At 40.4% G+C, this 27,315-nt stretch overlaps 1 protein-coding gene across 16 annotated transcripts in view; it reads left to right on the top strand.

The window, feature by feature from the left end:
* CEP70 (centrosomal protein 70) overlaps positions 1 to 27,315 on the top strand; it is a 101,711-nt gene that overhangs the window by 23,896 nt on the left and 50,500 nt on the right. For 5 of the 16 annotated variants that reach the window (XM_015132027.3, XM_028843397.2, XM_015132028.3 and 2 more), the window contains 4 exons: positions 3,019 to 3,092; positions 4,599 to 4,689; positions 4,809 to 4,932; positions 5,782 to 5,962. In XM_015132027.3, coding sequence (XP_014987513.1) covers positions 3,024 to 3,092; positions 4,599 to 4,689; positions 4,809 to 4,932; positions 5,782 to 5,962 — 465 coding nt within the window. In that variant the 5' untranslated portion in view covers positions 3,019 to 3,023. 16 annotated transcript variants of the gene reach the window in all.

Genomic DNA, 27,315 nt, shown 5'->3' with positions numbered 1-27,315 from the left:
AATATTGGCCCTCACTCTCTTCTGGCTTGTAGGGTTTCTACCGAGAGATCTGCTGTTAGTCTGATGGACTTCCCTTTGTGGTTAACCTGACCTTTCTCTCTGGCTGCCCTTAACATTTTTTACTTCATTTCAACCTTGGTGAATCTGACAATTATGTGTCTTGGGGTTGCTCTTCTCAAGAAGTATCTTTGTGGTGGTCTCGGTATTTCCTGAATTTGAATGTTGGCCTGTCTTGCTAGGTTGCGGTAGTTCTCCTGGATAATATCCTGAGGAGTGTTTTCCAGCTTGGTTCCATTCTCCCTGTCACTTTTGGGTACACCAATCAAATGTAGATTTGGTCTTTTCATATAGTCCCATATTTCTTGGAAGCTTTGTTCGTTCCTTTTTACTCTCTTTTCTCTAAACTTATTTTCTTGCTTCATTTTATTAATTTTATCATCAATCACTGAAATCCTTTCTGCCACTTGATCAAATCGGCTACTGAAGCTTGTGGTGCATGCATCACCTAGTTCTCATGTCATGGTTTTCAGCTCCATCAGGTCATTTGAGGTCTTCTCTACACTGTTTTTTCTAGTAAGCCATTTGTCTAATCTTTTTTCAAGGTTTTTAGCTTCCTTGTGATGGGTTTGAACATCCTCCTTTAGCTTGGAGAAGTTTGTTATTACTGATCTTTTGAAGCCTACTTCTGTCGACTCATCAGAGTCATTCTCCATCCAGCCTTGTTCCGTTGCTGGTGAGGAGCTGTGATCCTTTGGAGGAGAAAAGGCGCTCTGATTTTTAGAATTTTCACCTTTTCTGCTGTGGTTTCTCCCCATCTTTGTGGTTTTATCTACCTTTGGTCTTTGATGATGGTGACTTACAGATGGGATTTTGGTATGGATGTCCTTTTTGTTGACGTTGATGCTATTCCTTTCTGTTTGTTAGTTTTCTTTCTAACAGTTAGGTCCCTCAGCTGCAGGTCTATGGGAGTTTGCTGGAGGTCCACTCCAGAACCTGTTTGCCTTGGTATCACCAGCGGAGGCTGCAAAACAGCAAATATTGCAGAACAGCAAATGTTGCTGCCTGATCCTTCCTCTGAAAGATTCGTCTTAGAGGGGCACCTGGCTGTATGAGGTGTCAGTTGGGTCCTACTGGGAAGTGTCTCCCAGTTAGGCTACATGGAGGTCAGGGACCCACTTGAGGCAGTCTGTCCGTTCTCAGAGCTCAAACACCGTGCTGGGAGAACCACTGCTGTCTTTAGAGCTGTCAGACAGGGATGTTTCAGTCTGCAGAAGTTTCTGCTGCCTTTGTTCAGGTATGCCCTGCCCCCAGAGGTGGAGTCCACAGAGGCAGGCAGGCCTCGTTGAGCTGTGGTGGGCTCCACCCAGTTTGAGCTTCCTGGCTGCTTTGTTAACCTACTCAAGCCTCAGCAATAGTGGACGCCCCTCCCTCAACCAGGCTGCCACCTTGCAGTTCAATCTCAGACTGCTGCACTAGCAGTGAGCAAGGCTCCGTGGACGTGGGACCCACTGAGCCAGGCATGGGATATAATCTCCTGGTTTGCAATTTGCTAAGACCATTGGAAAAGCGCAGTATTTGGGTAGCAGTGTCTCGATTTTCCTGGTACAGTCTGTCATGGCTTCCTTTGGCTATAAAAGGGAAGTACCCTGACTCCTTGTACTTCCTGGGTGAGGTGATGCCCCGCCCTGCTTTGGCTCGCCCTCTGTGGTCTGCACCTGCTTTCCAGCCAGTCCCAATGAGAAGAACCAGGTACCTCAGTTGGAAATGCAGAAATCACCCATCTTCTGCATCAATCACACTGGGAGCTGCAGACTAGAGCTGTTCATATTCGGCCATCTTGGACTTGGGTGTATTTTTTAAAATCCATCATTATAGTCTTATTTTTCCCCTTTACTAGTTACAAAATTATATGCTTCTGTTTGATTCTTCAGTTGATGTCCTAGAAATTCTCAAGCATCCTTAACTTATTCAAAAGCCCAATGTTATCAGATACCTTTACCAGTGTCCACCTGGATTGTAAACAAACTTAGAACACTGTTACTCCATTTGCCCTACTCTCAGCTAATATATTTCTGTTATTGTGCACTTTAATTGTATATTTTAAACTTCACAAGATCTCGTTATGTAGTCTGTGTTTAGACTCACTCATTTTTTTGCTCTATTTTTTTCTATATCTCTGCTTTTCTATCAGGGAGTCTTCTGCGTGAAGCATCTTCTTTAGAATTTTTTTACAGAGCAGATTGGATGAACTCTCAGATTTATTTTGTGTCATGTATTTGAAAATATATTACTTTTGCCTTTATTATTCATTAATGAATGTTTTCACTGGCTTTAGAATTTTAGATCAGCAATTATTTTCTTTCAGCACATTGAAGATATGTCTAGGTATGACTGACTTTTTTTTTCTTTTTTCTTTTTTACTTTATCCCAGTTGCAGTATGTTGGGTTTCTAGAATGTGTGGATTTGTGTCTTTCATTGATTCTCAAATTTTTCTTAGCCATTAGCTCTTCAAATGCTGCTTCCACTCCATTCTTTCCTTTGTTCTTGGGTACCAGTTATGCATTATACTTCATCAGTGTATCCTCTATTTGGAGGAGTATGTCTTCTGTATTTTTCTGAATGCAGCATAAAGAACTGAAAGAAGCATCTTCCAAAAGTTAACAGTTTATTAATGTCACATGCTTTTCACATTATACAGTTAAGATATTTCCTTCATTCTGTGGTGGGGGGTGGGACAGGACAGAGTATGTGTGTGTGTGGTATATGTGTAAAATCCCAGAATGCTTTATTTCCAGAGGAGAACATTATAAGATAGGGTTTATTCAAATGAGTCTTACAATCTGCTATCTAAGAAGTCATGAAGTTTTGACGCAGGAATGACCTGAATTGCCCTGCAAGAGAAGTGGATTCTTTTAAATATACTTTTCTTTAACTCCTATTGCACTTTTTGTCTTTTTTCATTCAGGCAACTCAAATTTTTTAATTGCCAATTTCTGTTTCTTTTGATTCTACAAAAGAAACTATGTTTCCGGTAGCCCCTAAACCTCAGGATTCCAATCAACCGTCAGATAGACTCATGACTGAAAAACAGGTAAACTTAAAATATTTAAGACATTGCTTCTCAAAATATGTGCCAAAGAATGCTACATCTGCAAACAGGAAAATTTGACTTTAAAAGGATTCTTTTCTCATAATTTTGGGAAATGCTGGGTTAAAGACTATGAAATGGTTTAATTACTCTAAGACTTCACAATATTAGTCTCCAAAGGGAGGATTTAGTATACAACATTTCATACCTACTTAACACTAGTTTGATGAACATTTCATTAGACTAGTGTTCTGTAGCATGTACTTTGGAAAATGCCATTCCCAGCTATTTTCAGAATTTACAATTACTTTACCTTAAAATGTAAGAGGTATCAGGGAACAATATGTATAAGTTAATCATTCAAAATATGTGACTTTATTATGTATAGAGCATTTTATTTTTATTTTTTTATTTATTTTTTTTTTTTTGAGATGGAGTCTCGCTGTGTCGCCCAGGCTGGAGTGCAGTGGCCGGATCTCAGCTCACTGCAAGCTCTGCCTCCCGGGTTTTTACGCCATTCTCCTGCCTCAGCCTCCCGAGTAGCCGGGACTACAGGCGCCCGCCACCTCGCCCGGCTAGTTTTTTGTATTTTTTAGTAGAGACGGGGTTTCACCGTGTTAGCCAGGATGGTCTCGAACTCCTGACCTCGTGATCCGCCCGTCTTGGCCTCCCAAAGTGCTGGGATTACAGGCTTGAGCCACCGCGCCCGGCCAGCATTTTATTTTTATGAGTTACAGTAGATGTTCTGAGACACTAACTCAGAGCTTTTGGCTCCTAAAACAAACATCAGCGATAATTTTAGTTGTATCTACCACGTAGTTAAACTCTGTGATCAGAAAGACTAAAGCATAAATGAGGGAAAAGTTATGAGTGGGAGGAGGTGTCAAAAAAAAGGAGGAAAAAGTCAACAGTCAAAAAGAAAGATTTATTTGACTTTGAGAGCATCTTTCAGTATGATTCTGTTAGAGTCAGTTATCCAGATGGACAGGCTCCTTTTTATAGTTAGACCTTGTCCATTTGACAAGGAGCTGTCTGAAATATTGGCTCCAACTAGTCAGGTATGTTTTGCTTTTTTTGTGACCCTAGTCATTATGAAAGTGATACTTAGAAGTGACTCACCTTTTCTTTACTATTCAGTTATTATAGCCTAGTGTGCAGCTGTTTATTCTGAGCAGGGCGTGGTTTGGCTTATTAAATCTAAAACCTTAGAGTTGTTTGATTCACTGAAATTACAAGGTGTTTTTATTGTTGTTGGTTTTGTCCATTGAGGCCTACATGTGAGTATTCTGTATAATGCAACAATTTGTGCTTATTTACATACTTCTAGTCTATTACTAATTTTGCTAGAAACAATAAATGTGTTTTTTGGATATTGTATATGCATAAACATTTATACTTAAAACTTTTGAAGAAAATGTTCTATTCTGAAAATGCAGGAAATTATGTCTGAGAGAATTTCTTCACTTTATATCTTAAAGTTGACCCTTTTCCCTCTCTTTGTAATTGTAGCAGGAAGAAGCAGAATGGGAAAGCATAAATGTGCTATTGATGATGCATGGCTTAAAACCTTTGTCTCTAGTCAAAAGAACAGATCTCAAAGGTAATTAGATCCTATTCTTGCTGCTTAAGGTAAAAAGAATTTTTCCTTAAAAATTTTTTTATCTTAAATCTTTTGCCTTTTATTTTTACTATCTGTATTACATACTTTTTAAAATGTAGATCTCATCATTTTTGACAAGCAGTCATCACAAAGGATGAGACAGAATTTGAAATTGTTGGTGGAAGAAACATCACGTCAACAGAACATGATACAGGAGCTTATAGAAACTAATCAGCAGCTTAGGTAAGAAAATGGAAAATATTTCTTTTGAATTGTTTGTATGCATTCTAAAAATAACTGCATTGAAAACAATCTTGAAATTTAATTTCCCATTTTGATTAAATATTAAACTAAAAAATATTTTTGGCTGGGCACGGTGGCTCAAGCCTGTAATCCCAGCACTTTGGGAGGCCGAGACGGGCGGATCACGAGGTCAGGAGATCGAGACCATCCTGGCTAACACGGTGAAACCCCGTCTCTACTAAAAAAAAAAATACAAAACACTAGCCGGGCGAGGTGGCGGGCGCCTGTAGTCCCAGCTACGTGGGAGGCTGAGGCAGGAGAATGGCGTGAACCCGGGAGGCGGAGCTTACAGTGAGCTGAGATCCGGCCACTGCACTCCAGCCTGGGTCACAGAGCAAGACTCCGTCTCAAAAAAAAGAAAAAAAATATTTTTTTTTGTAGGTAAAATTTTAATAGGTAAATCTTTTGGTAATAGCTTAGCATGTATGTTTAATGGTACCCTATATTTCTTCTATTAGTTTCTGTTGCAGGATGAGCATCTCAAATCTGAAAATTTGAAAGGCTCCAAAATTTGAAACTTTTTGAGCACCAACATGATGCTTAAAGGAAATGCTTATTGGAGCATTTTGGATTTCGGATTTTCAGATTTGAGATACTTAACTAGTAAGTATGATGCAAATATTCCAAAGTCTGAAAAATCTGAAATATGAATCACTTCTGATTCCAAGCATTTTGGATAAAGAGAATGCAAAGAAACTTTAGAAAGTCAATATGTTGTTATATGGATATGTTTGGTAATTTGATTTATTTTTAATACTAAGGGAAGAAATTGTATGTCTTTTAACTTAGAAATGAACTTCAGCTAGAGCACAGCCGAGCAACCAATCAAGAACAACGAGCTAATGACTTGGAACAAATTATGGAGAGTGTGAAATCCAAAATTGGTGAATTGGAGGATGAATCACTAAATAGGGCTTGCCAGCAACAGAATAAAATAAAAGATCTTCAAAAGGAGCAGAAAACTTTACAGGTACTGAGTTATCAATTCCTAGATGATGGTTAGTTAGTACTAAAACAGCTCATTATGGTCCCAGGTGACTTCCATGTTGTTTGATTCAGTGGTTTTTACCTTTTCTGGCCTATCACTGCTACCTTGAAATTTTCTTCACTTGATTTCTAGAATGTCCTCTTTGTTTCCCTCTGACCTCACTGATCATTCTCTAAATTCTTTTGCTGTTTTTTTCCCCTCATCTCCCTAGCCTCTTAGTGTTGGAATTCCCCAGTGCTCAGTCTTTGGATCTTTTCTCTTTCCTATATACTTTGATTCCTTTGGTAATCTCAATCTAATATAGGATCCAAAATTTATATCTGTAGCCCTGTCCTCTCCCCGAATTCCAGACTCATATCCAGTTGCCTACTTGATATCTCTACTGGATATCTAATAGGCATCTACAACTTTATTTACTTTTTTGAGTCAGCGTCTGGCTCTGTCACCCAGGTTGGAGTGCAGTGGTGCAATCACGGCCCAGTGCAACCTCTGCCTCCTGCGCTCAGGTGATCCTTCCACCTCAGCCTCTGGAGTAGCTGGGACTACAGGCATATGCCACCATGCCTGGCTAATTTTTATATTTTTTATAGAGACAGGCTTTTGCCATGTTACCTAGGCTGGTCTCAAACTCCTGAGCTCAAGTGATGCGCCTGCCTCGGCCTCCCAAAGTGCTGGGATTACAGGTGTGGGGCACTGCACCTGGCTGGCATCTACAACTTTTTATGTCTAAAACAGAAATGGCAATTTTATGACATTAAATAATTAAACTTTCTAATTTTAAAAACTTAAAACTTGGGTGTTTATTGTGATTAAAGGAAATGAGTCTTGTGCTGGTAACTAATGTTTAGTTGTGTGAGATGTTTCTGATCTTTACCAACATTATATCATTATAAACATTAAGTTCTTATTTTAGTGGTTTTGCTGACACAACACTATATATATAACCTTTGCATATGTGAGTTCAGGCTATCTAAAAGGGAGCAGTATTCATCAGGCAGGGTCTGGAAGTCCCCTCAGTGTATGCTGGCAGTATTGGAAGGATCAGATGAGTTAGTATAAATTCCATGGAGTCCAAGAGAATTAACCAGAGATACTAGGGAGCTCTAGTATGAGGATAGAGGCAGTTGGTGCTCTGACCTTGTTTATGTGCCAGCTTGGGGCAGGCAGTACTAGAGCTGCTGATATTGATCATAGTTTCAGAGAAGACATTGTTTGACAAACTCTTCTACTATTAGAATGCTATATTTTTAGGTTGGCTTTTTTTTTTTTTGAGACAGAGTTCAGCTCTGTCGCCCAGGCTGGAGTGCAGTGGCATGATCTAGCCTCACTGCAACCTCCGCCTCCCAGGTTCAAGCGATTCTCCTGCCTCAGCCTCCCAAGTAGCTGAGACTACAGGCATGCACCACCATGCCTGGCTAATTTTTTGTGTTTTAGTAGAGACGGAGTTTCACTATCTTGGCCAGGCTGCTCTTGAACTCCTGACTTCATGATCCACCCGCCTCAGCCTCCCAAAGTGCTGAGATTATAGGCGTGAGCCACTGCGCCCGGCCTAGGTTGGCTTTGTTAACAAGGTTGCTTTCCTCATTGATAGTATATTTATAACATCTCTCTAAAAGGAGGGGTATTTTGGAAATATTTTCTGTATGCATTGGTTTTGACCTTGCTCTTTTAGAGCAAGTAGAAATCTGAAGCTCTTTAAATCATTGACTTATTGGTGTGAAAAAGCAGCCATCAGAAGCTGTAAAGGTGCTGTGCTGGGTCTTTGGCTGAGTGAACAAGTTCAGAGCAGGGAAGACCAGTGGTCTTTGTTGGGGAAGATATCTATTTATCTTTCAGAGAGGTTGCGATATAATTAATAACAAAATTAAATTATTAGAAATACAAGGCTTATAAATTTACCAGGGTTTTAAGCACTTCAAAGAACAGATACATGAGAGTTCATTGGTAAGGGGTGACTTGAATGTAATGCCATGTATTTTCTATCAAATGGTTTCATCTATCATAAATGATTTATCATGCCTTTAGCTCTTTGTTCCACGTCCCAAAGATTTGTCCTGTAGCTTATAAATTGGTACAGAGGAGGTTTCATGTTTCAGTCACCCATAGAAGGGGAAAGGCAAATAGGATTGAGGAGTGGATACCTGGGGTTGGGGAAGGCTATCTGTCCTAATAGGATCAACTGAAATTAGTTGTTTGTTTTTTTAAGTCTCTGATGGGTACTTTAGGGAGTGTCAACAGAAATCACAAACCCAAGGAATTGCTGTCCCTGAATGTTGCTAGGTTGCCTCATTTCATACTAGTCAAACATCTCATTCTATTATAGAGAAGGAAAAAATATTTTTACTTCTATCCTTTCAGATTCTCAATCAGGGCTCTATAACAAAAGCCTAACAAGTGAAAAACAAACAAGTTTATGAATATGTTTGTATCATACATATATGGGAGAAACCCATGGATGTTGGGCTCAAAGAGATTGCTAGAACTTGGACTTCTATAGCATCTTAACAACAGCCACCACCAGTAAATTTTCAGAGAAGTGGCAAGACAAAGGAAAAAGACTTTGAGTCTCTAGGGAAGCAAATTGTGGGAAGGTAAATATATCAGGGACTAATGGAAGATAAGGGCTAGTCAGTAAAGTTGGTTATGTAGAGTCCTTAGTGCCACCTCTGGGCTAATAAGGATCCAGGGTTGTCAGTGGATTAATTTCTGTACAAATTTATGTACTCCTTTAGGCTAATAAAGGAAGGGCAGAGAGCTTTTCTCGTGTTACTGTCTTAGTTGCCTTCAACTCAGAATAATCCTTATACCAAAGTGGCATGTTTTGAGGTGTCAGCTTCTATTCTTGACCATACTAATCAATCTTTGCTTTCTTGAGAAGATTAAAGTGCCTGTGGAGAATAATTATTTCATAGTTTAAGACACATTCTTCTATTTTTGGTATACAGTTGCTTCCAATTTTAGAATGATTTAGTGCTGCATGTTTTGTAGTTGGGAGAAAGGAAACATTGGTTTTGTATGTATATGCAAAGAGGTCAAGGAAATTTGCAAATGTTTGAGGTATATTGAAAGACTTTTGGGAAAAGACAATTCAGATGGCATGGGCTATTGATATAATTGATATTCAGTTTTTTCATTCAGCATAATTATTTCAAGATTCACCCATGTAGTTGCACATATCCATAGTGTATTCCTTTTTATTGCTGAGAAGTACTCCATTGTATGGATATACCACAGTTTGTTTATCCATTCATCTGTTGATGGACATTTTAGTTGTTTCTAGTTTTTGGCTATTACAAAGAAAGCTCTTGTAAACTGTATGTTCAAATATTTGTGTGGACATATGCTTTCAGTTTTCTTGGGTAGATACCTAGAATTAGAATTCCTGAGTTATATGGTAAGTATACATTTAAGTTTTTTTTTTTTTAATACTTTAAGTTCTGGGGTACATGTGCAGAACGTCAGGTTTGTTACATAAGTATACACTTGCCATGGTGGTTTGCTGTACCCATCAACCCATCATCTACATTAGGTATTTCTCCTAATGCTATCCCTCCCCTAGCCCCCCACCCCCCAACAGGCCCCAGTGTGTGATGTTCCCCTTGCTGTGTCCATGTGTTCTCATTGTTCAACTCCCACTTATAAGTGAGAACATGCGGTGTTCAGTTTTCCATTCTTGTGTTAGTTTGCTGAGAATGATGGTTTCCAGCTTCAAAGGACATGCACTCATCCTTTTTCACAGCTGCGTAGTATTCCATGATGTATATGTGCCACATTTTCTTTATCCAGTCTATCACTGATGGGCATTTGAGTTAGCTCCAAGTCTTTGCTGTCATAAATAGTGCTGCAATAAACGTGTGCATGTGTCTTTATAGTAGAATTATTTATAATACTTTGGATATATACTCAGTAATGGGATTGCTGGGTCAAATGGTATTTCTTCTGGTTCTAGATCCTTGAGGAATTGCCACACTGTCTTCCACAATGATTGAACTAATTTACACCCCCACCAACAATGTAAAAGTGTTCCTATTTCTCCATATCCTCTCCAGCATCTGTTGTTTTCTGACTTTTTAATGATCACCATTCTAACTGGTGTGAGATGGTATCTTGAGGTTTTAATTTGCATTTCTCTAATGACCAGTGATGATGAGCTTTTTTTCACATGTTTATTGGCCATATAAATGTCTTCTTTTGAGAAGTGTCTGTTCATATCCTTCACCCATTTTTCGAGGGGGTTGTTTTTTTCTTGCAAAATTGTTTAAGTTCTTTATAGATTCTGGATATTAGCCCTTTGTCAGGTGGATAGATTGCAAAAATTTTCTCCCATTCTGTAGGTTGCCTGTTCACTCTGATGGTAGTTTCTTTTGCTGTGCAGAAGCTCTTTAGTTTAATTAGATCTCACTGGTCTATTTTGGCTTTTGTTGCCTTTGCTTTTGGTGTTTTATCCATGAAGTCTTTGCCTATGCCTATGTCCTCAATAGTATTGCCTAGGTTTTCTTCTAGGGATTTTATGGTTTTAGGTCTTACGTTTAAGTGTTTATTTGATCTTGAGTTAATTTTTTGTGTAAGGTATAAGAAAGGAGTCCAGTTTCAGTTTTCTGCATATGGCTAGCCAGTTTTCCCAACACCATTTATTAAATAGGGAATCTGTTCCCCATTGCTTATTTTTGTCAGGTTTGTCAAAGATCAGATGGTTGTAGATTTTGTGTGGTGTTATTTCTATGGCCTCTGTTCTGTCCCATTGATCTATATATCTGTTTTGGTACCAGTACCATGCTATTTTGGTTACTGTGGCCTTGTACTATAGTTTGAAGTCAGGTAGTGTGTTGCCTCCAGCCTTTTGCTTAGGATTGTCTTGGCTATGCAGACTCTTTTTTGGTTCCATGTGAAATTTAAAGTAGTTTTTTCTGATTCTGTGAAGAAAGTCAATGGTAACTTGATGGGGATAGCACTGAATCTATAAATTACTTTGGGCAGTATGGCCATTTTCACGATATTGATTTTTCCTATCCATGAGCATGGAATATTTTTCCATTTGTTTGTATCCTCTCTTATTTCCTTGAGCAGTAGTTTGTAGTTCTCCTTGAAGAGGTCCTTCATATCTCTTGTAAGTTGTATTCCTAGGTATTTAATTCTCCTTGTAGCAATTGTGAATGGGAGCTCACTCATAATTTGGCCTTGTTTGTCTCTTATTGGTATATAGGAATGCCTGTGATTTTTGCACATTGATTTTGTATCCTGAGACTTTGCTGAAGTTGCTTATCCGCTTAAGGAGATTTTGGGCTTTTCTAAATATACAATTATGTCATCTGCAAACAGAGACAATTTGACTTCCTCTTTTCCTATTTGTAATACCCTTTATTTCTTTCTCTTGCCTGATTGCCCTGGCCAGAACTTCCAATACTATGTTGAATAGGAGTGGTGCAAAAGGGCATTCTTGTGCCAGTTTTCAAAGGGAGTGCTTCCAGTTTTTGCCCATTCAGTATGATATTGGCTGTGGGTTTGTCATAAATAGCTCTTATTATTTTGAGATACAGCCCATCAATACCTAGTTTATTGAGAGTTTTTAGCATGAAGCACTGTTGAATTTTGTCAAAGGCCTTTTCTGCATCTATTGAGATAATCATGTGGTTTTTGCCTTTGGTTCTGTTTACGTGATGGATTACGTTTATTGATTTGCATGCGTTGAACCAGCCTTGCATCCCAGGGATGAAGCCAACTTGATCTTGGTGGATAAGCTTTTTGATGTGCTGCTGGATTCGGTTTGCCAGTATTTTATTTAGGATTTTCACATCGATGTTCATCAGGGATATTGGCCTGAAATTTTCTTTTTTTGTTGTATCTCTGCCAGGCTTTGGTATCAGGATGATGCTGGCCTCATAAAATGAGTTAGGGAGGATTCTCTCTTCTTCTATTGATTGGAATAGTTTCAGAAGGAATGGTACCAGCTCCTCTTTATACCTCTGGTAGAATTCGGCTGTAAATCCATCTGGTCCTGGACTTTTTTTGGTTGGTAGGCTGTTAATTATTGAGCCTGTTATTGATCTATTCAGGGATTCCAACTTCTTCCTGGTTTAGACTTGGGAGGGTGTATGTGTCCACGAATTTATCCATTTCTTCTAGATTTTCTAGTTTATTTGTGTAGTGGTGTTTATAGTATTCTCTGATGGTAGTTTGTAGTTCTGTGGGATCAGTGGGATAACCCCTTTATCATTTTTTATTGCGTGTATTTAATTCTTCTCTTTTCTTCTTTATTAGTCTGGCTAGCAGTCTATCTATTTTGTTGATCTTTTCAAAAAACCAGCTCCTGGATTCATTGATTTTTTTTGAAGAGTTTTTCATGTCTCTAGCTCCTTCATTTCTGCAGTAATCTTAGTTATTTCTTGTCTTCTGCTAGTTTTTGAGTTTGTTTGTGCTTGCTTCTCCAGTTCTTTTAATTGCGATGTTAGGGTGTCTATTTTAGATCTTTCCTGCTTTCTCTTGTGGGCACTTAGTGTTATAAATTTCCCTGTACACACTGCTTTAAATGTGTCCCAGAGATTCTGGTACATTGTGTCTTTGTTCTCATTGGTTTCAAAGAACATCTTTATTTCTGCCTTCGTTTTGTTATTTACCCAGTAGTCATTCAGGAGCAGGTTTTTCAGTTTCTATGTAGTTGTGCAGTTTTGAGTGAGTTTATTAACCCTTAGTTCTAATTTGATTGCACTGTGGTCTGAGAGACTGTTACGATTTCTGGGTTTTTTTGCATTTGCTGAGGAGTGTTTTACTTCCAATTATGTGGTCAGTTTTAGAATAAGTGTGATGTGGTGCTGAGAATGTATATTCTGTTGATTTGGGGTGGAGAGTTCTGTAGATGTCTATGAGGTCCGCATGGTCCAGAGCTGAGTTCAAGTCCTAAATATCCTTGTTAATTTTCTTTCTCATTGATCTGTCTAATATTGACAGTGGGGTGTTAAAGTCTGTCACTATTACTGTGGGAGCCTGAGTCTCCTTGTAGGTCTCTTTAAGAACTTAACTTTATGAATCTGGGTGCTCCTGTATTGGGTGTATATATATTTAGGATCGTTAGCTCTTGTTGTTGCACTGATCCCTTTACCATTAGGCAATGCCCTTCTTTGTCTCTTTTGATCTTTGTTGGTTTAAAGTCTGTTTTATGAGAGACTAGGATTGCAACCCCTGCTTTTTTTTTTTTTTTTTTTGCTTTCCATTTGCTTGGTAAATATTCCTCCATCCCTTTATTTTGAGCCTACGTGCGTCTTTGCAAGTGAGATGGGTCTCCTGAACATAGCACACCAATGGGTCTTGAGTATCTAATTTGCCAGTCTGTGTCTTTTAAATAGGGCATTTAGCCCGTTTACATTTAAGGTTAATATTGTTATGTGTGAATTTGATCATGTCATTATGATAGTAGCTGGTTATTTTGCCTGTTAGTTGATGCAGTTTCTTCATCAGGACTGTGGTCTTTATAGTTTGTTATGATTTTGTGATGACTGGTACCAGTCGTTCCTTTCCATGTTTAGTGCTTCCTTCAGGAGCTCTTTAAGGCAGTCCTGGTGGTGACAAAATCTCTCAGCATTTGCTTGTCTGTAAAGGATTTTATTTCTCCTTCACTTATGAAGCTTAGTTTGGCTAGATATGAAATTCTGGGTTGAAAATTATTTAAGAATGTTGAATATTGGCCCCCACTCTTCTCTGGCTTGTAGGGTTTCTAGAGAGAGATCTGGTGTTAGTCTGATGGGCTTCCATTTGTGGGTAACCCCGACCTTTCTCCCTGGCTGCCCTTAACATTTTTTCCTTCATTTCAATCTTGGTAAATTGGACGATTATGTGTCTTAGGGTTGCTCTTCTTGAGGAGTATCTTTGTGGTGGTCTCTGTATTTCCTGAATGTGAATGTTGGCCTGTCTTGCTAGGTTGGGGAAGTTCTACTGTATAGTATCATGAAGAGTGTTTTCCAACTTGGTTCCATTCTCCCCATCACTTTCAGGGACACCAATCCAACGCACATTTGGCCTTTAACATAGTGGCATATTTCTTGGAGGCTTTGTTCATTCCTTTTCATTCCTTTTTCTCTATCTTGTCTTCTTGCTTTATTTCATTAAGTTGATCTTCAATCTCTGATATCCTTTCTTCTGCTTGATCAATTCGGCTGTTGATACTTGTGTATGCTTCACGAAGTTCTTATTTATTTATTTATTTTTTGAGACGGTGTCTTGCACTGTCACCCAGGCTGGAGTGCAGTGGTACGATCTCGGCTCACTGCAAGCTCCGTCTCCCAGGTTCACACCATTCTCCTGCCTCAGCCTCCCAAGTAGCTGGGACTACAGATGCCTGCCACCATGTCTGGCTAATCTTTTGTATTTTTAGTTGAGACTGGGTTTCACTGTGTTAGCCAGGATGGTCTTGATCTCCTGACCTTGTGATCTTCCTGCCTCGGCCTCCCAAAGTGCCGGGATTACAGGGGTGAGCCACCGCGCCTGACCAGCTTCACGAAGTTCTTATGCTGTGTTTTTCAGCTCCATCAGGTTATTTATGTTCTTCTCTAAACCGGTTATTCTCGTTAGCAATTCGTCTAACCTTTTTTCAAGGTTCTTAGCTTCCTTGCATTGGGTTAGAACATGCTCCTTTAGCTTAGAGGAGTTTGTTATTACCTACCTTCTGAAGCCTACTTCTGTGAGTTTGTCAAACTCATTCTCTATTTGGTTTTGTTTCCTTGGTGGCAAAGAGTTGTGATCCTTCGGAGAAGAGGTGTTCTGGTTTTTGGAATTTTCAGCCTTTTTGTGCTGGTTTCTCCCCATCTTCGTAGATTTATCTACCTTTTGTCTTTGATGTTGATGACCTTATGATGGGGGGGGTCTCTGAGTGGACGTCTTTTTTGCTAATGTTGATGCTACTCCTTTCCGTTCGTTAGTTTTCCTTCTAACAGTCAGGCCCCTCTGCTTCAAGTCTGCTGGAGTTTGCTGGAGGCCCACTCCAGACCCTGTTTGCCCGGGTATCACCAACAGAGGTTGCAGAACAGCAAAGATTGCTGTCTGTACCTTCCTCTGGAAGCTTTGTTCCAGAGGGGCACCCGCCAGATGCCAGCTGGAGCTCTCCTGTATGAAGTGTCTGTCGGCTCCTACTGGGAGGTGTCTCCCAATCAGGAGACCCGGGGTTCAGTGATCCACTTGAGGAGGTAGTTTGACCCTTAGCGGAGCTTGAATGCCGTGTTGGGAGATCTACTGCTCTCTTCAGAGCCATCAGGCAGGGACGTTTAAGTCTGCTGAAGCTGTGCCCACAGCTGCCCCTTCCCCCAGGTGCTCTGTCCCAGGGAGATGGCGGTTTTATCTATAAGCCGCTGACTGGGGCTGCTGCCTTTTTTTCAGAGATGCCCTGCCCACAGAGGAGCACTCTAGAGAGGCAGTCTGGCCACAGTGGCCTTGCTGAGCAGCAGTGGGCTCTGCCTAGTTTGAACTTCCAGGCGGCTTTGTTTATTCTCTGAGGGTAAAACTGCTTACTCAAGCCTCAGCAATGGCAGATACCCCTCACCCCACCAAGCTCAAGCATCCCAGGTTTACCTCAGACTGCTGTGTTGGTAGCGAGAATTTCAAGCCAGCAGATCTTAGCTTGCTGGGCTTCATGGGGATGGGACCCGCCTACCCAGACCACTTGGGTCGCTGGCTTCAGTCCCCTTTCCCGGGGAGTGAACGGTTCTGTCTCACTGGAATTCCAGGTGCCACTGGGGTATGAAAAAAAAAAAAAAAAAACTCCTGCAGCTAGCTCAGTGTCTGTCCAAATGGCCACCCAGTTTTGTGATTGAAACCCAGGGTCCTAGTGGTGTAGGCACTAGAGGGAATCTCCTGGTCTTCGGGTTGTGAAGACTGGGAAAAGTGCAGTATCTGGGCTGGAGTGCACTGTTCCTCACTGCATAGTCCCTCCCAGCTTCCCTTGGCTAGTAGAGTGAGTTCTCTGACCCCTTGTGTTTCCCAGGTGAGGCAACACCCCACCCTGCTTCAGTTCGCCCTCCGTGGGCCGCACCCACTGTCCAACCAGTCCCAATGAGATGAACTTGGTACCTCAGTTTGGAAACACAGAAATCAACCGCCTTCTGTGTCGATCTCACTGGGAGCTGCAGACCGGAGCTATTCCTTTTCAGCCATCTTGGCAGCAATCCTCACATTTAAGTTTTTAAGAAACTGTCAGACTTTTTCAAAGTAGCTCTATCATTTTACATTCTGACCAGTATATGAGATTTCTAGTTTCTTTTTGTCCTCATCAACCCTTGGTATTTGTCACCTTAATTTTGATGAATATTTTCACTAGGTATAGAATTATAAGTTGGTAGTTACTTTCTTTCAGCATTTGAAATATTCCATTATCTCTTAGATTCCATTGTTTCTGCTGAGAATTCAATTGTCAATCTATTTGCTGCTCCTTTGAAGGCAATTTATAATATCTCTGACTACCTTTACTATTTTTATCCTTGTTTTTGGTTGTTTGTTTGTTTTTTGTTTTTGGTGCAGAGTCTTGCTCTGTTGTCCAGGCTAGAGTGCAGTGGTGCAATCTTGGCTCACTGCACCCTCCGCCTCCTGGGATCAAGTGATCCTCTCACCTCAGTCACCTGAATAGCTGGGATTACAGGTGTGTGCCCAGCTAATTTTTGTATGTTTAGGTAGAGATGGGGTTTCACCATGTTGGCCCGGCTGGTCTTGAACTCCTGGACTCAAGTGATCTGCCCGCCCTGGCCACCCAAAGTGCAGGGATTACAAGCATGAGCCACCATACACAGCTTGTTTTTGTTTTAAAGCATTTTTACTTTGTGCCTAGGCAAGTTTTCTTTTGATTTATCTTCCTTTGATTTTGCAGCATTTCTTGAATGTGTAGCTTGATGTCTTTTATCAGTTTGGGTACATTCTTAGCTATTATGTCTTCAAATATTGTTTCTGCCCCATTTTCTCTTTTCAATTTCCCCAGGAGTCCAATTCCATTAGTATTTATCATTGACTACCCTATGTCTTTCATGTTTATTCTTTTTTGTATTTTTGTTACTCAAAGCTCATTTTGGAGTGAAACTTTCCAGCCTTTTTTTTTTTTTTTTTTTTGATACTTTAAGTTCTAGGGTACATGTGCACAATGTGCAGGTTTGTTACATATGTATACATGTGCCATGTTGGTGTGCTGCACCCATTAACTCGTCATTTACATTAGTTATATCTCCTAATGCTATCTACCCCCCTCCCCACAATAGGACCCGGTGTGTGATGTTCCCCTTCCTGTGTCCAAGTGATCTCATTGTTCAATTCCCACCTATGAGTGAGAACATGCAGTATTTGGTTTTCTGTTCTTGTGATAGTTTACTGAGAATGATGGTTTCCAGCTGCATCCATGTCCCTACAAAGGACACGAACTCATCCTTTTTTATGGCTGCATAGTATTCCATGGTGTATATGTGCCACATTGTCTTAATCCAGTCTGTCACTGATGGACATTTGGGTTGATTCCAAGTCTTTGCTATTGTGAATAGTACCGCAATAAACATACGTGTGCATGTGTCTTTATAGCAGCATGACTTATAAGCCTTTTGGTATATCCCCAGTAATGGGATGGCTGGGTCAAATGGTATTTCTAGTTCTAGATCCTTGAGGAATTGCCACACTGTTTTCCACAATGGTTGAACTAGTTTACAGTCCCACCAACAGTGTAAAAGTGTTCCTGTTTCTTCACATCCTCTCCAGCACCTGTTGTTTCCTGATTTTTTAATGATTGCCATTCTAACTGGTGTGAGATGGTATCTCGTTGTGGTTTTGATTTGCATTTCTCTGATGGCCAGTGATGATGAGCATTTTTTCATGTGTCTGTTGGCTGTATGAATGTCTTCTTTTGAGAAGTGTCTGTTCATATCCTTTGCCCACTTTTTGATGGGGCTGTTTGTTTTTTTCTTGTAAATTTGATTGAGTTCTTTATAGGTTCTGGATATTAGCCCTTTGTCAGATGAGTAGATTGCACAAATTTTCTCCTATTCTGTAGGTTGCCTGTTCACTCTGATGGTAGTTTCTTTTGCTGTGCAGAAGCGCTTTAGTTTAATTAGATCCCATTTGTCAATTTTGGCTTTTGTTGCCTTTGCTTTTGGTGTTTTAGACGTGAAGTCTTTGCCCATGCCTGTGTCCTGAATGGTATTACCCAGGTTTTCTTCTAGGGCTTTTATGGTTTTAGGTCTAAAATTTAAGTCTCTAATCCATCTTGAATTAATTTTCGTATAAGGAGTAAGGAAAGGATCCAGTTTCAGCTTTCTACTTATGGCTAGCCAATTTTCCCAGCACCACTTATTAAATAGGAAATCCTTTCCACATTTCTTGTTTTTGTCAGGTTTGTCAAAGATCAGATGGCTTTAGATGTATGGTATTATTTCTGAGGGCTTTGTTCTGTTCCATTGGTCTAGATCTCTGTTTTGGTACCAATACCATGTGGTTTTGGTTACTGTAGCCTTGTAGTATAGTTTGAAGTCAGGTAGCATGATGCCTCCAGCTTTGTTCTTTTGGCTTAGGATTGTCTTGGCAATGCGGGGTCTATTTTGGTTCCATATGAACTTTAAAGCAGTTTTTTCCAATTCTGTGAAGAAAGTCATTGGTAGCTTAATGGGGATGGCATTGAATTTATAAATTACCTTGGGCAGTATGGCCATTTTCACAATATTGATTCTTCCTATCCATGAGCATGGTATGTTCTTCCATTTGTTTGTGTCCTCTTTTATTTCACTGAGTGGTGGTTTGTAGTTCTCCTTGAAGAGGTCCTTTACATCCCTTGTAAGTTGGATTCTTAAGTATTTTATTCTCTTTGAAGCTATTGTGAATGGGAGTTCATTCATGATTTGGCTCTCTGTTTGTCTGTTATTGGTGTATAAGAATGCTTGTGATTTTTGCACATTGATTTTGTATCCTGAGACTTTGCTGAAGTTGCTTATCAGCTTAAGGAGATTTTGGGCTGAGACAATGGGGTTTTCTAAATATACAATCATGTCATCTGCAAAGAGGGACAATTTGACTTCTTCTTTTCCTAACGGAATACCCTTTATTTCTTTCTCTTGCCTGATTGCCCTAGCCAGAACTTCCAACACTATGTTGAATAGGAGTGGTGAGAAACGGCATCCCTGTCTTGTGCCAGTTTTCAAAGGGAATGCTTCCAGTTTTTGCCCATTCAGTATGATATTGGCTGTGGGTTTGTCATGAATAGCTATTATTTTGAGGTGCGTTCCATCAATACCGAATTTATTGAGAGTTTTTAGCATGAAGCGCTGTTGAATTTTGTCAAAGGCCTTTTCTGCATCTATTGAGATAATCATGTGGTTTTTGTCTTTGGTTCTGTTTATATGCTGGATTACGTTTATTGATTTGTGTATGTTGAACCAGCCTTGCATCCCAGGATGAAGCCCACTTGATCATGGTGGATAAGCTTTTTGATGTGCTGCTGGATTCGGTTTGCCAGTATTTTACTGAGGATTTTTACATTGATGTTCATCAGGGATATTGGTCTAAAATTCTCTTTTTTTGTTGTATCTGTGGGCAGGCTTTGGTATCAGGATGATGTTGGCCTCATAAAATGAGTTAGGGAAGATTCATCTCTTGTTCTGTTGATTGGAATAGTTTCAGAAGGAATGGTGTTAACTCCTCCTTGTACCTCTTGTAGAATTCGGCTGTGAATCTGTCTGGTCCTGGGCTTTTTTGGTTGGTAGGCTATTAATTATTGCCTCAATTTCAGAGCCTGCTGTTGGTCTGTTCAGGGACTCAACTTCTTGGTTTAGTCTTTGGAGAGTCTAAGTGTCCAGGAAATTATCCATTTCTTCTAGGTTTTCTAGTTTATTTGCATAGAGGTGTTTGTAGTATTCTCTGATGGTAGTTTGTATTTCTGTGGGTTGGTGGTGATACCCCGTTTATCATTTTTTATTGCGTTTATTTCATTCTTCTCTCTTTTCTTCTTCATTAGTCTTGCTAGCAGTCTATCAACTTTGTTGATCTTTTCAAAATACCAGCTCCTGGATTCATTGATTTTTTTGGAGGGTTTTTTGTGTCTCTATCTCCTTCAGTTCTGCTCTGATCTTAGTTATTTCTTGCCTTCTGCTAGCTTTTGAATGTGTTTGCTCTTGCTTCTCTAGTTCTTTTAATTGTGATGTTAGGGTGTCAATTTTAGATCTTTTCTGCTTTCTCTTGTGGGCATTTAGTGCTATAAATTTCCCTGTACACATTGCTTTAAATGTGTCCCAGAGATTCTGGTATGTTGTATCTTTGTTCTCATTGGTTTCAAAGAACATCTTTATTTCTGCCTTCATTTTGTTATGTACCCAGTAGTCATTCAGGAACAGGTTGTTTAGTTTCCATGTAGTTGAGCGGTTTTGATTGAGTTTCTTAGTCCTGAGTTCTAGTGTGATTGCACTGTGGTCTGAGAGACAGTTTGTTATAATTTCTGTTCTTTTACATTTGCTGAGGAGTGCTTTACTTCCAACTATGTGGTCAATTTTGGAATAAATGTGACGTGGTGCTGAGAAGAGTGTATATTCTGTTGATTTGGGGTGGAGAGTTCTGTAGATGTCTATTAGGTCCACTTGGTGCAGAGTTGAGTTCAATTCCTGGATATTTTGTTAACTTTTTGTCTCGTTGATCTGTCTAATGTTGACAGTGGGGTGTTAAAGTCTTCCATTATTATTGTATGGGAGTCTAAGTCTCTTTGTAGGTCTCTAAGGACTTGCTTTATGAATCTGGTTGCTCCTGTATTGGGTGCATATATATTTAGGATAGTTAGCTCTTCCTGATGAGTTGATCCCTTTACCATATTGTGATGGCCTTCTTTGTCTCTTTTGATCTTTGATGGTTTAAAGTCTGTTTTATCAGAGACTAGGATTGCAACCCCTGCTTTTTTTTGTTTTCCATTTGCTTGGTAGATTTTGCCTTATTTTGAGCCTATGTGTGTCTCTGCATGTGAGATGGGTCTCCTGAATACAGCAAACTTGACTCTTTATCCAATTTGCCAGTCTGTGTCTTTTAATTGGACCATTTAGTCCATTTACATTTAAGGTTAATATTGTTTTGTGTGAACTTGATCCTGTCATTATGATATTAGCTGGTTATTTTGCTCGCTAGTTGATGCAGTTTCTTCCTAGCATCGATGGATGTTACATTTTGACATGTTTTTGCATGGTACTGGTACTGGTTGTTCCTTTCCATGTTTAGTGCTTCCTTCAGGATCTCTTGTAGGGCAGGCCTGGTGGTGACAAAATCTCTAAGAATTTGCTTGTCTGTAAAGGATTTTATTTCTCCTTCACTTATGAAACTTTGTTTGGCCGGATATGAAATTCTGGGTTGAAAATTCTTTTCTTTAAGAATGTTGAATATTGGCCCCCACTCTCTTCTGGCTTGGAGAGTTTCTGCTGAGAGATCCGCTGTTAGTCTGATGGGCTTCCCTTTGTGTGTAACCCGACCTTTCTCTCTGGCTGCCCTTAACATTTTTTACTTCATTTCAACTTTGGTGAATCTGACAATTATGTGTCTTGGAGTTGCTCTTCTCGAGGAGTATCTTTGTGGCGTTCTCTGTATTTCCTGAATTTGAATGTTGACCTGCCTTGTTAGGTTGGGGAAGTTCTCCTGGATGATATTCTGAAGAGTGTTTTCCAACTTGGTTCCATTTTCCCCGTCACTTTCAGGCACACCAATCAGACGTAGATTTCGTCTTTTCACATAATCCCATATTTCTTGGAGGCTTTGTTCATTTCTTTTTACTCTTTTTTTCTCTACACTTCTCTTCTCGCTTCATTTCATTCATTTAATCTTCAATTGCTGATACTCTTTCTTCCAGTTGATTGAGTTGGTTACTGAAGCTTGTGCATTTGTTATGTAGTTCTCATGTAACGGTTTTCATCTCTATCAGTTCTTTTAGGGTTTTCTCTGCATTGATTATTCTAGTTATCCATTCATCCATTCTTTTTTCAAGGTTTTTAGTTTCTTTGCGCTGGTTACGTCGTTCCTCCTTTAGCTCTGGAAGTTTGATCGACTGAAGCCTTCTTCTCTCGACTCGTCAAAGTCATTCTCTGTCCAGCTTTGTTCTGTTGTTGGCGATGAGTTACGTTCCTTTGGAGGGGGAGATGTGCTCTGATTTTTTGAATTTCCAGCTTTTCTGCACTGCTTTTTCCCTATCTTTGTGGTTTTATCCGCCTTTGGTCTTTGATGATGGTGATGTACTGATGGGGTTTTGGTGTGGGTGTCCTTTGTGTTTGTTAGCTTTCCTTCTAACAGTCAGGACCCTCAGCTGTAGGTCTGTTGGAGTTTGCTTGAGGTCCACTCCAGACCCTGTTTGCCTGGGTATCAGCAGTGGAGGCTGCAGAAGATAGAATATTGCTGAACAGCAAGTGTTGCTGTCTGATTCTTGCTCTGGAAGCTTTGTCTCAGGGGTGTACCCTGCCATGTGAGGTGTTGGTCTGCACCTAGTGGGGGATGTCTCCCAGTTAGGCTACTCAGGGCTCAGGGACCCACTTGAGCAGGCAGTCTGTTCGTTCTCAGATCTCAACCTCCATGCTGGGAGATCCACTGCTCTCTTCAAAGTTGTCAGACAGGGGCATTTACCTCTGCTGAGGTTTCTGCTGCTTTTTGTTTAGCTATGCCCTGTCCACAGAGGAGGAGTCTACAGAGGCAGGCCGGCCTCCTTGAGCTGTGGTGAGCTCCACCCAATTCGAGCTTCCCTGTGGCTTTGTTTACCTACTTAAGCCTCAGCAATGGCATGCGCCCCTCCCCCAGCCTTGCTGCTGCCTTGCAGTTAGATCTCAGACTGCTGTGCTAGCAATGAGGAAGGCTCCGTGGGCATGGGACCGTCTGGGCCAGGTGTAGGATATAATTTGGTGTGCCGTTTGCTAAGACCCTTGGTAAAGCACAGTATTAGGGTGGGAGTTACCCGATTTTCCAGGTGTTGTGTGTCTCAATTTCCTTTGGCTAGGAAAAGGAATCCCCTTCCCCCTTGTGCTTCCCAGGTGAGGCGATGCCTCACCCTGCTTTAGCTCTCGCTGGTCCACTGCAGACCAGTGCCAACTGTCCGACACGCCCCAGTGAGATGAACCCAGTACCTCAGTTGAAAATGCAGAAATCACCCGTCTTCTGGGTCGCTCATGCTGGGAGCTGGAGGCTGGAGCTGTTCCTATTCGGCCATCTTGGGCGTGCTCATGTTTATTCTTTATGTTTCTTCCTTTTGTCTTTTGATACTTTATTCTGGATATTTTCTTTTGGTTATTGTGTTTTTTAGTTTTAGAATTTCTACTGTCTTTGCTTTGGTTTCCAGCTTTCTGCTGAAATTCTCTGTTTTGTGTCTCTGAATATATTAAGTTTACTTATTTTTAAAATCTGTGTCTGATTTTGGGAACAAGATAGAGGTGGTGGCTGCATAATATTGTGAATGCCCTAGATGCTACTGAATTGTTCACTTTAAAATGGTTAATTTTATGTTATGTGAACTTCACCTCAATTTTTAAAAGTCAGTATGTCTGATAATTTGACTCTGGTTCTCTGGATTATTTTTTATAGCCTGTTGTTTTTGTAGGTTTCCTTTTATGCTGTTTTTACTCCTGGTGTACCTGGTTGTTTTTTACTGAGCGCTGAGCTTTGTATAGGAACTGCTGTAGAAATAAGTTGAGGTCTGCTGTGGTGTTATTTTACCCTAGAGGTAATCATGATTGCTTCTGGTAGACATCTAGGTGTACTAGTAATCTGGGATCATCTTAATCCAGCTTTAGAGATTGTGATGATTTGAAATATACCTCAGTCCCAAAGAAAACTAGTATATTTCTAGTTCATCATTATTCCTAGCGTGTAGTGTGAAAAGTTTCCTAGGACCTTCCCTTCTGTTAGGCCTTTGTGTCTAATTTTTCTTTCATATCCCTGCCAGGCATAAGTGAAAATATCTCTGGTCACCTTCTTAGCTTCTGACACCTTTTCAGGTGTCTGAAAACACACTTGTGGGAAATGTGGCTCCAAAAGCTAGACTCACTACTTTGGGTTTCCTTTTTCTTTTCTTTCTTTTTTCTTTTTCTTTTTTTATTTTGAGACGGTGTCTTGCTCCATCTCTCAGCCTGGAGTGCAGTGGTGCGATCTCAGCTCACTGCAACCTCCACCTCCCAGGTTCACGCGATTTGCCCACTTCAGCCTCCTGAGTAGCTGAAATTACAGGCGTGCACCAGCATACCCAGTTAATTTTTGTACTTTTAGTGGAAACAGGGTTTCACCATGTTGGCCAGGCTGGTCTCGAACTCCTGACCTCAGGTGATCCACCTGCCTCGGCCTCCCAAAATGCTGGGATTACAGGTATGAGCCACCGCACCTGGCCGATTTTCCTTTTTCTCCAGAATCATGGCCCTGTAATTTTCATTTCCTTGTTAGCACTTTCAAACAGATTTACAAATTTTTTGATCATCTTTTTGAAGTTTTTCTCAGTAGGAGAATTGGTCTGAATTACCTAGTCTATTATTTACAGAACAGGAATTCTCTTTTACTTCCTTAAGAGCTAGAGTGCAGTGGTGCACTCCTGGGATCCCTCCTGGGATCAAGTGATCCTCTCACCTCAGTCACCTGAGTAGCTGGGATTACAGGTGTGTGCCCAACTAATTTTTGTATATTTAGCTGGGCACTAAATTGTCTGTGTCTGATAATTCTAATGTTGGATGTTCTTTGTGGGCTTGATCTGTTATGTCATGTTTCTTTTTTTATTTTTTTAAAATTTCCATAGGCTTTGGGGGAACAGGTAGTTTTTGGTTACATTTATAACGTCTTTAGTGGTGATTTGTGAGATTTTGGTGCACCCATCACACAAGTAGTATATACTGAACCCAATTTGTAGTCTTTTATTCCTCACCCCCTTTTCACCCTTTCCCCCCTGAATTCCCAAAGTCCATTGTATCTTTTTTATTTTTTTTAATTTTTTATTTTTTTGCGACGGAGTCTCACTCTGTCACCCAGGCTGGAGTGCAGTGGCATGATCTCAGCTTACTGCAACCTCTGCCTCTCGGGTTCAAGCAATTCTCCTGCCTCAGCCTCCTGAGTACCTGGGACTACAGGCTCCTGCCACAATGTCCAGCTAATTTTTGTATTTTTAGTAGAGATGGAGTTTCACCATGTTGGCCAGGATTGTCTTGATCTCCTGACCTCGTGATCCACCACGTTGGCCTCCTAAAGTGTTGGGATTACAGGTGTGAGCCACCGCGCCCAGCCCGTTGTATAATTCTCATGCCTTTTCATTCTCATAGCTTAGCTCCCACTTATGAGTGAGAACATATGTTCAGTTTTCCATCCCTGAGTTACTTCACTTAGAATAATAGTCTACAATCCTGTCCAGATTGCTGCGAATGCCATTCATTCATTCATTTTTATGGGTGAGTAGTATTCCATCGTGTATGCATACCACAGTTTCTTTATCTACTTGTTGATTGATGGGTGTTTGGGCTGGTTCCACATTTTTGCAGTTGTGAATTGTGCTTTTGTATAATGTTATACATTATATGAATTGTGTGTTTGTATAATGACTGCTTTTCCTCTGGGTAGATGCCCAGTAGTGGGATTGCTGTATCAAATGGTAGTTCTACTTTTAGTTCTTTAATGAATCTCCAGACTGTTTTCCATAGTGGTTGTACTAGTTTACATTCCAACCAGTAGTGTAGAACTTTTCCCTTTTCACCACATCCACACCAACATTGATTGTTTTTTGATTTTTTGATAATGGCCATTCTTGTGGGAGTGAGGTGGCATCACATTGTGGTTTTGATTTGCATTTCACTTTTGCATTGGTGATGTTGAGCGTGTTTTCATGTGTTTGTTGGCCATTTGTATATCTTCTTTTGAGAATTCTCTATTCATATCCTTAGCTCACTTTTTGATGGGATTATTTGTTTTTTCTTGCTAATTTGTTTGAGTTTCTTGTAGATTTTGGATATTAGTCCTTTGTCAGATGTATAGATTGTGACCATTTTTTCTCACTCTGTGGGTTGTCTGTTTACTCTGCTGACTGTTCCTTTTCCCGTGCAAAAACTCTTTAATTAAGTCCCACCTACTTATCTTTGTGTTTCATTTGCTTTTGGGTCTTTGGTCATGAAATCTTTGCCTAATCCAGTGTCTAGAAGGGTTTTTCCAATACTATTTTCTAGAATTTTTATAGTTCAGGTCTTAGATTTAAGTCATTTAAGTTCTTGATCCATCTTGAGTTGATTTTTTTTTTTTGAAATGGAGTCTCAATCTGTCACCCAGACTGGAGTGCAATGGTGCAGTCTCGGTTCACTGCAACCTCCACCTACTGGGCAGAAGTGATTCTCCTGCCTCAACCTCCCAGGTAGGTGGGATTACAGGTGCCTGCCACCATGACCAGCTAATTTGTGTATTTTTAGTAGAGACGCAGTTTCACACTGTTCGCCAGGCTGGTCTTGAACTCTTGACTTCAGATGATCCACCCACCTCCGCCTCATAAAGTGCTGGGCTTACAGGCATGAACCACTGCGTAAGGCCTTGAGTTGATTTTTTCATAAGGTCAGAGATGAGGATCCAGTTTTATTCCTCTTCATGTGGCTTGCCAGTTATCCCAGCACCATTTGCTGGATAGGATGTCCTTTGCTTACGTTATGTTTTTGTTTGCTTTCCTTATGTTTTTGTTTGCTTTGTTGAAGATCAGTTGGCTATAAGTATTTGGCTTTATTTCTGAGTTCTCTGTTCTGTTCCATTGGTCTTTGTGCCTATTTTTATACCATGACCATGCTGTTTTGGTGACTATAGCATTATAGTATAGTTTGAAGTCAGATAATGTGATGCTCCAGATTTGTTCCTTTTGCTTAGTCTTGCTTTGGCTATGCGGGCTCTTTTTTGGTTTCATGTGAATTTTAGGTTGTTTTTTTCTAATTATGTGAAGAATGATGGTGGTAGTTTGATGAGAATTGCATTGTATTTGTAGATTGCTTTTGGCAGTATGGTAATTTTCACAATATTGATTCTACCCATCCGTGAGCATAGGAAGTGTTTCCATTTGTTTGTGTTGTCAATGATCTTTTTTCAGCTGTGTTTTGTAGTTTTCCTTGTAGAGGTCTTTCACCTCCTTGGTTAGGTATATTCTTTTTTTTTTTTTGAGACGGAGTCTCGCTGTGTCTCCCAGGCTGGAGTGCAGTGGCGTGATCTCGGCTCACTGCAAGCTCCGCCTCCCGGGTTCACGCCATTCTCCCGCCTCAGCCTCCCAAGTAGCTGAGACTACAGGCGCCCGCCACCACGCCCGGCGCGGTGGCTCAAGCCTGTAATCCCAGCACTTTGGGAGGCCGAGGCGGGTGGATCACGAGGTATATTCTTAAGTACTTTATTTT

Source organism: Macaca mulatta, chromosome 2 (genome assembly GCF_049350105.2).
Source record: "Macaca mulatta isolate MMU2019108-1 chromosome 2, T2T-MMU8v2.0, whole genome shotgun sequence".
Classification (NCBI taxonomy): domain Eukaryota; kingdom Metazoa; phylum Chordata; class Mammalia; order Primates; family Cercopithecidae; genus Macaca; species Macaca mulatta.
This window is presented reverse-complemented; position numbering and strand designations above follow the sequence as displayed.